This window comes from Tachypleus tridentatus, chromosome 13, assembly GCF_004210375.1.
Source record: "Tachypleus tridentatus isolate NWPU-2018 chromosome 13, ASM421037v1, whole genome shotgun sequence".
Taxonomy (NCBI): domain Eukaryota; kingdom Metazoa; phylum Arthropoda; class Merostomata; order Xiphosura; family Limulidae; genus Tachypleus; species Tachypleus tridentatus.
The window spans coordinates 93,860,153-93,872,300 of NC_134837.1; the positions used below are offsets into that span (position 1 = coordinate 93,860,153).

Genomic DNA, 12,148 nt, shown 5'->3' on the forward strand with positions numbered 1-12,148 from the left:
GATGTCATCCAGATTAGAGCATAAACCTCGACAGTTTCATTGTACCAGGGTGCCCATATTTATTTATGTGTAGACGAACTGGGTAGAGAACCCTTCTGTTTACGACTACATCTTTTTTCCTTACTTTCCTTATTCGAGGGAGGTCTATCGACCTCCATGGATCCTGCCCTGGGTCAGTTGGGCAGGTCTTTGGTGTTGGAAAGGGATTCCAGAGATTGAGGACATAAACAAATGATTGTTTTGCATCTTGGGGTGAGAGAGGAAGATGGATCTGAGGAAATACCTGTACATGAAACCAAAGAATGTGGATCTTGGGGTTTGGTGGAATGTATATAAGGAACAGAAATAGCTGTAGAAGCTGATTCATCAACTTTTTTAACCATGGAGGTCAAAGGACTTTTCATTTGTTTGGAGAATGATTCTTTAGGAGGCACAGAGAGATCTGTCTGCACTCCCATAGTAACTGTGAAATGAAGTGCAGCAGCATACGTCCGAGATGAGGTGGTGGACAGTAATTTTCAAGCCTCAGGATAGTCGGCACCATAATTCCATCTTTGCGAGTGGAGATACACCTCACTGCAGAAACTCCTTGGGTGGAGAAATTAGTGAGAATCTCCAATTCTGGGATGTTCTTCAAATCCCTCTCAACAATAACCCCTCATGATGAATTCAAAGTAGCAAGATCCATAATAAAGAAAGGGAAATTTTGGTGCCCACTGACCCCACCCACTATGGAGCCATACGAGGGGATGCACTACAATGTCAACAAGGACATTGCAGCAATGCCAGGGTTTCACAAGCACTATACTCAAACACCAGTATCAGGTATAATGTCTACAACACCTGTTCAGAACATCCAATACTGGTATTGGTTGACCCTAGCCTGAGTGGACCAGCTGACTGACCCAAGGGGGGCCACCCCAAGGTGGCCCATCTATAGGAATTCAAGGCCAAACTGGTGTGTTAGGGTTGGACCCCTCAACCACCAGAATCCTCTCCTCTCCTTCAGAGATTGTCATGCACAGCAAACACGTGAGTGGATGTTTAGATCTCAGAGGAGGTAAACTGAAAGAACAGTATTCCCTAGGAGGTCCCCTCACCATGTACAGTAATCCACACCAAGGGGGTTAAAGCCTTGTAAGCTATGTAAAAGTTTAAGTTATTCAGTATTAACTTGAAAAATGTAATAAAGAGATATTACACCAATCTATGTTGAATAGTAGCCAAATAGGCCCAGCCCAAACATGCATAAGTAAATAGGTTTCAACTATCATGTTAAAATCTTCCTGTTGACAAACAGAGAACAGTAAACATGAGCGTAATCCAAACTTGAACTTGTAAAAAGTTGATTTCAACTTTCATATTACTATGTACTGAAACTATACTAGTCACCAAACAGAACTGAGGAAAAACAAAAATTAATGGCTCAAATTAAGGTCTCAATGCTATCTTTTGATGGGTCACCCACAGCCTGAAATGAGGATATTTCAAAGCAGTCAGCCACTATAGTTTGGGAGCAGGTCCTACTGCTGAGATTCAGAGGCAACACAGTATTAATATAAGTTGAACTTTTACACTTGTATGACAAATAGCTGATTTAATGTTTGTTCATTGTTTTATAAATGCAAATTCTTAAAACACATAATTCAGAACCAATGTAAATTTATAGTACACTTGATAAGTTTTAGTAATAAACAGTGTTGTAGTCAAGACCTCAATGTCCAAGACCAAGAATGAAACCTGAAGGCTCAAAACCAAGATTTTACAGTTGAGACCAAGACTGAGACCTTTTGCAGTGAAAAATAAGGAAAAAATAATAAAAATCACAGTCATCAAACAAACACCTAAACTGCACATTAACCCTCAATCTTTATTTTAAAATATCCTCATATGGAAAAAAAATATCAATGATTAAAGGTGAATTTTCAACAAATTTAATAATTGCCTTAGAAACTATACTTTGGTTAGGTAAAATTCCTGTGTGGTTGCCATATTTTTAAATACTTTAGTTTCTTAGTAAAAAATGAAACAAAATATGCGGGTCCTTGAACTCAAGTTCCTCTCGGTCGTTCGGATAATTCCGTGACATTTTACAACTATGATGTAATATTTGCCAAACACGCTTCATTGCATGCAAACCATTATGTTCCTTTCGGTGCTGGTGTTTTATGTAAATCTATCGGTGCTTTTTTTCAGATTACAAGTGCACATTGACTTATATGTGACTTAGAGTCATATGTCATGACTAGTCTCTTTGTGAGACTATTTTTTGTCTTGATATTGCTACTTTCTGTTTGTTTTATGATAACATGGTTTACTGCGTTGGTTATGGTTGTAAAAACAGTTCGGCATCAGACAAAAGCTTCTTTTTGTTTCCATGCAAGGAGAAGGAACCACAAAGCGGCGACAGTGGGTGCAGATGGTCAATAGGAAGAACTGGACTCCTTCACACCATGCAAAGCTTTGTCAAGATCATTTTGAATGCTCATGTTTTGTGTCAGATCCCACCGTTTTGGATGACTTGAGATGATAAGTAGGATTATAGTTTTGGATAAACAGTATCTTTAATTGTAGGTTAAACTCAAATATACTATTTTAGGTTTATCTGCATCTTGAAAAATACACACTCGTGGACTTGGCTCCTCATCACTGAAGGGACAATTCAAGTCAACAAATTCACAGTATGATGCTTCCAAGACATCAATATTCAGCCAATGTCCATCAAAGCCTCGAGTCTGAATAATGCACTCTCTCCTGGTTGGTATCTGCTCGCATAAACCACACCTACACCTTGCACAAACATACAGAATATGTCATATAAATTATACATTTATGGCAAATATTAAATTAACTATTCAGACTGCTACATCTAGTATGATTTTATAGACAGAATTATGATGTATAATTGAAATGCATTTTGTTACGAGTCATAAATACCCAGTACAATGATTGTGGAAGGGCAGAGTATTAGTTACCATAGTCGGCAAAGTATAAACAAATAAAACCCAGTCTGTGATACCAATAATTTATAAACACCAGACAGGTTTCGAGATGCTTAAAGTTGCACGTGAAATAATACAGGCCATATTTGTTGTCATGACTTAGGCTTACCATTCTTCCACTGGAGATATGACCGACTTGCAACCAGCCTGGGAGCTATCAGTATCACTCACAGTTCTGCTACTCTCGCTCGTGGAACTGTCCTCATCATTAGAACTTGTCAGATTTGCATCAAAAGTAACCGTTTTAAATTCGTTCAGAGTAGGTTTGAATTGATATGGCGCTACTTGACACTGCTCAGAACACAAAGTCAAAACAGATTCCGCCTCTGTTTCTCCGTATGCACTGGCCATGTTTATTTACATTCAACACGTAATAGTTGCTAAACAAACCGCCAACGCCAGCGTCACTGTATTTTTCTTCACGGCAAACATAAAAACGTTCGGATTGCTGCTCAAAAGGGCTCTTTCTGCACCAAGTTCTATGTTTCATTTATTAGCACATATTTTTTTATAAAAATTTTGAACCTGCAAAATTAATCAGTATGAGTAGTTCTTTTGACTGCAAAGTTTTATTTTTCTGTAAAATTCATCTTTAAAAAAAAAAAGAGGTAAAACAGGTCAGCAAAAAATTGTTGTCAATAAATTCTTTATGATCTTTGAAGCCAAATAGGATCAGAGCATATCAAATAGATACACTGAATATCAGGGATAATCAGTAATGTTTGATGTAAATCTATGCATCAGGTGAAGTTCATACAAACTTATCATAAGCCTATCCATAATGCAATGTGTAGAAACAGTTTGTTTTTTTTATCAGCATGTGTTATAAACGGGGTTTGGTATCCAAGAAATATGGCAGTTAGTAATGTAAAGAAAAGTAAGAGAAGCACTATAAACATCTTTGCAAACATGTAATACCAAGAGAGTTTTACTAGTAGAACATCTTTGATGCTATACCACACCTCATCTGAATTGCTGTACAATCAATATTTAGCACTTAATAATCATAGGTAGGTGACCAAAGCCTACAACAGTGGTATTAGTTAGACTGCAAATGTGTGCATATTAGACTAAACTGTTAAGTGACAATTTTGAAAAGGTAGCTTGTGCATGCGTGTGTGTGTGTATGTCTATATATTTTAAATAGTCTTTGATATAACTAAATCATATGAGATTATTATATTTGTTAACAAAACTAGTAAAGCAACAGTATTGAATAATATTATTATTTTAGTTTAAAAATATTACTGGAAAATGTTCAAAATTGTGCAATAGATCATAAAATTTCCTATTCACAGTATGTATCAAGCATACTCAGGGTTCCAATATATACATTACACATAAAATCCTCTACTGCATACCCCTTATTGTAGCTCCTACCAACTAATCTGATTATGTAGAATTTCCATAATATATCATGGGAGTAATTAATTTCAAGTATGAATACATTTGTCACTGTGTATCAAGAAATTGGAAATGATGCATTTTTTTTGTACAAATAGGATTAAGAGTTACGTATCATCAAAGTAAAACTGATAAATGTACTTACACCATAAAACATCAGAAATGAAGTAAAAGTTTTTACAAAGTTTACCAGCAATTATAACAAAAGAGCAGGATGGCATTACATGAAACTATATGTTAGAAATCAGATGCACAAAGTCAAATGAAATAAGAATCAGACTACTTAAGTTCTGCTTCTGATATATTTGTATTCCAGAATGGTTGTCTAAAAATATTTGTGAAATCTAGTAATACACTCTAAAATGTAAGGTTACATAAAAGTTAAAAACATCAAGGACTTAAGTGTTTAAGAACATTTCAAAAAGGTGATCAGCAAGACAGATATTTATATGACCAGAAAGGACAAACTAACAATTTATGCAGACAAATAACTTTTATATTTAAACATGGTGTTTATACCTAATTAACACAGATGACTTAGCTACATGCTACAATTTCATACATAGTAACAAATTTTATTTCTTTTACCTCTGGAAAGGATGTCTCTTTACAAAATTCTTTCTCACATATTCCATTATTTGTTTCTGAGTGCGTCCACTATACCTAGTAAATACAATCATAATGTTATGATAATAATTACCATAAAAATGGTAGTTAAAATCATAACTAAAGACATTCAATAATCTGAATACTTTCTAAGAATAAACTAGTGTTTTGTGCAACTATTTTTAAAACTAAAAATCAAATAAGAGATATGATCATGATCTACGAGATGAATAACCTCACATCTTCAAATCACTTGTTAAATGTGCCCAAAATTAATAAAACTGACTTTATACATATTATAAAACAAGTATATCTGTTTGGATTATATAATTCCATTACATATTTACTTTAAACTAAATTTCTTCTCTGGAGGAGTGCACAACCACTAGTGTATGCATGACAATATTTCTTATCATGTTCTCAATCTACATGTTATTTTAAATCATTAAAAATATATATCTTTTTCAATCATACTTAAAAACAAATTTTAAAAAATGTCATACAAATAAAAGTTTTTTACACAATGCACATTTTACACTCTATAAACAAACAGCATTATTTATGTAATTAATCTACTCTATTGAAAGTATTTGACTTATCTTAATAAAACTACCATTCAAATTCTATCTCTGATGGCCTCAATAAACAACCTGGTGATTAAGTGTTTTTCATTCATCTAGTAATATTCAAATTTAATACTTTTTGGACTTTAAAACCAGAAAAACTTCAACATATGTAAAACATTAGCCTTAACTGAATTTCACTTAATAGCTATGACCAATAATTGAGGATATTTTATTTATTCATATTACCTAAAATAGGTCATAAATTCTACCATCTCGTAACTGAAGTTATATAATTAATATTACAATAAAACATTTTACAGCCAAAAATGTTATCACACGATACATCAAACAATTGATAATGTATATATAAATGTTAAGACAAATAAAGTTTATCTAATACAGAATATTCAAACCCAATAAAACCATTACTACCATGTGCATCTGAAATTTCACTAAAAGTTTGTAGAGAGATAAAACTTTTGCTCACTAAAGATTAAATTAAATGGCTGTTGTATCAAACAGTTTTGAAGTCACTAGGTTATGAACTGTTTAAGTAGATGAATGTTATCACTAGAATGTACATTTTTAGTAGTTATCATGATATATCTTCAATTGTCTATTTACTTAAAATGACTGCACAGTGAGCAACCATAAGTTATACAAATAATTGCAAAGGTAGTTTTCAAAAGCAATACAGTCAAAATTAGCTGTTCAATTCATTAATATTACATTATAAACATGCAAGAACTCTGTCCACACATCACTGGTAGAGCTGAGAGATTAGTGAACTTTGCCCACTGGTTAACCATCTGGCTTATTAATCAATTACATTCAACTATATAATTATCAAAATATCAAAAGTAGTAACATTCAGGAATCAGTTGATTATTTTTGTAATATTAATCAATTTATTTATAAATTTGTTTACATGACTATAATTTATGTAACTTATTCTCATGGGTAATTAGTCATGTTGTTTAATGAAATTAATTACCCAGCTCAATGCAACAATGGGTAGATTAACACATTGCTATTTCAAATTAACCTGAGCGATATACCTAACTCCAACAATACCCAATATCAACCAATTCAATAAGATATCAGAGTTTAAAGACAATTACTGGTTATGAAAACAAATATTAGGAAGACCCATGTAATACACTTGTATTCAGTCAAACCTCACCTGAAAGAAGAACCATTGCTGAAAATTCTGGTCTTTTGGCGAGGAATTTTGTGGACTTCAGTGCACCGAAAAAAACCATGATTTTCAAGACACTTTTTCCAGAAATTTTTGCATACATTTCTTCTTTCAAAGTAAAATTCAACCATGTCCTTGTAATGAGCCTAAGGATATAAAACAAACAAAAAATTTTTATAGGTTAGCAAATACTAGACAAGTACTTACTGACCACTAGCAAACTTTTGCTGTAAATAAACATAAACAGATGTATAATACACTGTCTTATGAAATATCTTGTTGATAATCATGCTACATCAATTTAAAATAGTTCATAATTTTTAATTATTTTTTCTTTAAGACTTAAAGAAAATGCATGTACACAAAAAGTCAGTAACATTTTATATTTTATACTGATGTAATAATAATAATGATATTGATATATAATTAAATACACACACACACACTCAAAAATTTGCATAGCAAATGATTTCCTTTCTATTACTTCAAGCTTCTACACACTAAAATATTTGAATACAGGTTTTATATTAATAAAAACAAAAGTATTTGCAACAGAAAGTATATATAACACAATATAACAACATGGGCTTTCAAAAATATTTTTTTATAATGCAGAAGAGATACTAAAGACAGATATGAAACATTTGCAATATGAGGACTAACATTTCATTTTTTAGAAGAATGTTGTGGGAAAAACCCATAAAACAGGTGAAGTTTTTGTATCTTCATAAAATATTATATGACTACAAAGAAACTAATCTGATAAATTAACACCAAAAATCACATGGTATACTTTGGTATCTTTCTTGTCTGGCATTATCAGATCTACTGTAAACACTGAAGTATTTTACAGTCTAATATATGTATTTCTATTGTTCTAGACACCATGGTCCTTCAATATACATCCACATACACTATTGTATATGATGTTTCTACTTCTCAAAGGTTATTCAGTAGTTAGGTATGTACTCAGTGACACAGCACTTGTTACAACTTATGAAAATTGTTTTATATTTGGTGTTTTTACAAGTCCTTTTTTACTGTTTTTCTAGATACATTTAACACCACAGAGAATGGTTACATATCTACAGTTTTATTTGTGATTAATCTTGGTGTTCATGCTATTTAATTTCTTTTTTTCCCTCCAGTATTCAAGATATCCATTACTAAGTTAAGAAGATATGAAGTTATGCTTTATTTCTGATAATGTTTATTTAGTGATTAGACAGTCTGCAACTTCCATGTTTTTGGTATTAAAGTACTTGGTTTGATAAACCTTGTAAATTTTAAACTGGGATGACCATCAGCTTAGAAACAAAGTTCCACAGGTATGGCCTGGATTAGACAATTGAGCATGTATGTATACCACAACACTTCAAATGGTCTTGCAGAACACCCCATTTCACAATGGCCACTGATGGAATCAGGGCAGATGGTTTGAGCACTTTCTGGCAGGGTCCTAATAAATGTAAAGAGAAGCTGAAAAAAAAAAGAAAATGTACTTACTCTTCTCAAAAACTGTGAGTTGACTAATGAACAGTGATTAATGGAAGTCAAAATCAATCTAAGGATTATATAAGTGCAATGGAAGAGGGTGCAAAAAACATTAATTGCAAAGAAATTTGATGAATGGAATTTTCAGGTGAGAAGAAAGATGAAATAAATTTGGAGAGAAAGATGATACAAAAGTGTAGACACCAACAGCTCAAAGAGAGCATAAGAAAGAACATGGAAAGCCACAGTAAAGTCCTAAGAAAGTCTGAGAAGAACAAATGAGTGGAACAAAAAAGGAAAGAAGCACTCTGTGGTTCCAGGAAAGGCAAAATACAATGGGCAAAATGACCCAATAACTAGCTACAGTATAGACTGACAAACCATAGATTAACAGACAACTTAAAAGGGAAGGGCAGCACGATGACCAGGAAAGAAGAGTGGCAAATGGACCAATGAAGAAAAACCTACCACTTTCTTTGTTAGATAGACATAATAAAATGGTGTCAGGAATGTAACAAGAAGAATCCCACATGATGAAAAAAAAGCCCAGCCCAACAGGCAACAGACATATGAAGATGGAGGGATGACATCCCTTAATGAAAAAGACAGATGTAAGGTTGAAGTAACTGAGAAGGGATATTAGGTAGATGAAAGGGAGGTTTCTAGATGCTAAGAAAAGATGCAGATAAAACCAAAGCTCAGAAAGCCAAAGAAATGCCAACAATAAAACCTGACAAGGGGTGTCGGGTATGAAAGAAAAGACACGAGTAGGAGGCTCAATAAGCATTTTGTAAATCCACAACACACTGAAAAATGATTGCAATGTCCCAATAGTTAACAAGCCTTCAGAAAATTTAGCAAAAATAAGTCTTGTGTCTTCAATATCATCATTCACACAAAAATAAGTATACATCACTATCATTTGAAAATTCATGGTAAAAATTGAAGTTTTTGAAACAAAAGCCAAAGAAAATTACATCTAAAACTGAACTCAGATGAGAAATTTTAAAAATATCTTTACATTGCAATGCCAAATAGAATAATGAAGTTATCAAGACTGAAGTATGTTGGGGAGTTACTGCAAATGGATAGAAGGTTTTTGTTGTGTGATGATGTTGTCATTCACCAGTGCAACTCACATTAGACAGGTAAATGTAAGTGGGAGTTACCTCAAGGCTTATAGAATGCAAATTTCATAACCAGACATGCAAGGAGGCTAGCATTTCTGTGTTTGGAGTTAGTGTTTCAGAATAATAGTGTAGCTTTAACTTAATAAACTGATTGCTTATCATGAGCAGCAAATGCAACCTGTATTACTTAGGGTAAATAATATTCATTGTTCTTTATTTACTCAATAAAATTTGACTGCTGAATAAATGGACCATTTAACTGTTTATCAGAAATTACAAGACATGAACTAATGACAGTCTGTAATACCCTCAAGGCATTAACCTATTTATATGAAAAGGACTCTTGTCTATGACTAGATCTAGCCACATAGGATGCACTGTCAAAGGAAAAACAAGATGACTGTTGTTGAGTGCACTTTAAACTTTTTTTTTTCAGCATGCACATATGTTTCTACAGTTTCTTCTAGTCTCTATCTGAAAATGTAAACCTATTAAATTTTTCAACACTGGCTTGGTCAATGCGATCAACCATGTAACCTCTTTTCTACTCATTCAAGTCTTTATAAATTTAATACTTTCAATAGAGTGTGAATATCTTCACAAAATTTGGCAGTCTTTCAGTTAACATTATAAGTCTGTCACATACAAAAAATCACATTTTTAAGTGAAGTATTTTTAATAAAGTAAAATAAATATTTGCCCACAAATAAAACAAGTATTTATTTTGAACAGTACATATGCAAAGCAATTTTCATGTTAAGACTAAAAATTCTTTTTCCCTACCTCAAAAATCTGAAATTTCCTTTGTGTAATTCCTAAAACCTCCTAAAAACATTTCAAACATTTCTTCCAGTAAAACTTTATATTCCATCCATTATTTAGACTCCCCTAATTCAAAATGTGATTGGTCAATTTGATCAACCTTGTAACCACCAAAACAACATATTGAAATAAACCTAAATTATCCTCTTTTTCTTTGTAGAATGATCTTAAATTGTAACATGAAACTACATTACTTTATCCTCAGTAGCTTTAAGTTTGTGACAGTATACATCAGTAACATTGCAATAATCTAATTTTAACTAACCTAAACAGATCCCTATATTTATATTTTAGTTAATTTTATAATAATAAATATAAAAAAGAACAAATTAATTACTTCTTTTTTCTTGCTGACAATTATACCTAAGCATAAATGCTTTATACTACTGGTAGTAGTGCATTAAATAATTTTTACTTAATTAACTAATGCATTAAATAGCATAGATTAATCACATGCAAAAAGCAGACAATTTCCCCTAACTCTAAAATTTTTTTGGCTTTCTAAGTATGTGACAACAGTCATTACAAATCTGTCCAAGCTAGTTGTTAACTTTCCCATGGGAATGAAGCTTGTACTCTGAAACTGATGCTCATCAGTACAGAACACAATAAAATACAGTACAGCATTTGATAGATAAAACCACTGACTTTCATTTGGTTATAGCTAATATATATAGTTAAACATAAAAGAGAACTATTAACAAAGCCTGAAAGAGGGGATGTGTCAGTTAGGTGTGGAAGGAAGGGTCTGATTTTCGACTTATAGCTCTGTAACCAAACAAAATTAAAGGCTATAAAGATTATGGTTTGTCTGAGGAATGACATTATAGGGTGCTATTTATACTTAATTTCTTACATTTTGAACAGATGGTGGATAAAATAGAGAAGAGAAGGCACCTAGAAAAAATGTATTACTGTGTAACACAAGGGGAAGTTCAAGAGTTTTTAATATTTCCTTATTGAATCAGCAATTTAAAACTTATATACTTTTAAAATATGGATTATTAGGTAAATATTTATGCCATATTAACCTTTTCACAATGGTTCACAGGTCAAAGGCCATGTCATCATGTTTGTTGACTTGCATTCAAAATTTTATTGTATTACCATTTTATAAATTTATCTCAATAATTTTGGAATCAAATTATAGATTATAATTGAAGCTTTTATTTTATATGATTTAACTTTTTAATTTAAAAGTAAATATTAAAAGAACACATCCAAATATAGATTTTAGTGAGTCACATGGTATGTTTAATGCAGCAATGTTTAAAATTAAATGTTTGTGATGCCAAAACACTAAGTCTATAGTTTCACACAAATTAGAAAATCAAATTAATATTATCAAGCTAGAATATAAAATAAGAACCTCATATCTTTTTATTTTGCTGAGATATAGCTTATGTACTTAATCAAACAGTGGATCCCTTCACCTCTTTCCATTTTTTGGAAATAGCCCTTTATATACATTTACTTCAATATATAAACACACATAAATAACCAAATCAACAGCTTAAAATATCCCCTTAGTAGTTTCCTCAGCCATTTTAATCTTTGAAAAAGCTACCATGTTCTTTCAATCCAAGATTTCAATGAGGTCGGTTATGTCTTTAAATTCCACTCAAAGTTTCATATATTTGTTAAATCTAAATACATCTTACTTACTCAGCTTAATAAATTATAATGGAATTCTATGCTATTCATGTAATTACTTTATTTTATGGTTATTCAGCTGTATATATAAAACCTAAAATAATTTTGTTTAATATCCTCCACATGCAAAATTTTGAAAAGCTTACCATTACCTTGATTTTACTATTTTTCAAAATACTTTGATTCCCATCTAATGAATCATTTTAGACTCTGCATAAAGGTAATTAGAATTATAACAATGTTTCTTGATGGTGTGAATGTTATATTGCTCTT

General features: G+C 32.0%; 1 protein-coding gene across 4 annotated transcripts in view; it reads right to left on the bottom strand.

The window, feature by feature from the left end:
- Positions 1 to 12,148, bottom strand: part of LOC143237538 (FERM, ARHGEF and pleckstrin domain-containing protein 1-like) — a 51,643-nt gene that overhangs the window by 5,590 nt on the left and 33,905 nt on the right. For 3 of the 4 annotated variants that reach the window (XM_076476929.1, XM_076476930.1, XM_076476931.1), the window contains exons 9-10: positions 6,762 to 6,922; positions 4,995 to 5,069 (exon numbers count right to left, since the gene is read on the bottom strand). In XM_076476929.1, coding sequence (XP_076333044.1) covers positions 4,995 to 5,069; positions 6,762 to 6,922 — 236 coding nt within the window. The other variant, XM_076476932.1, reaches the window with a different exon arrangement.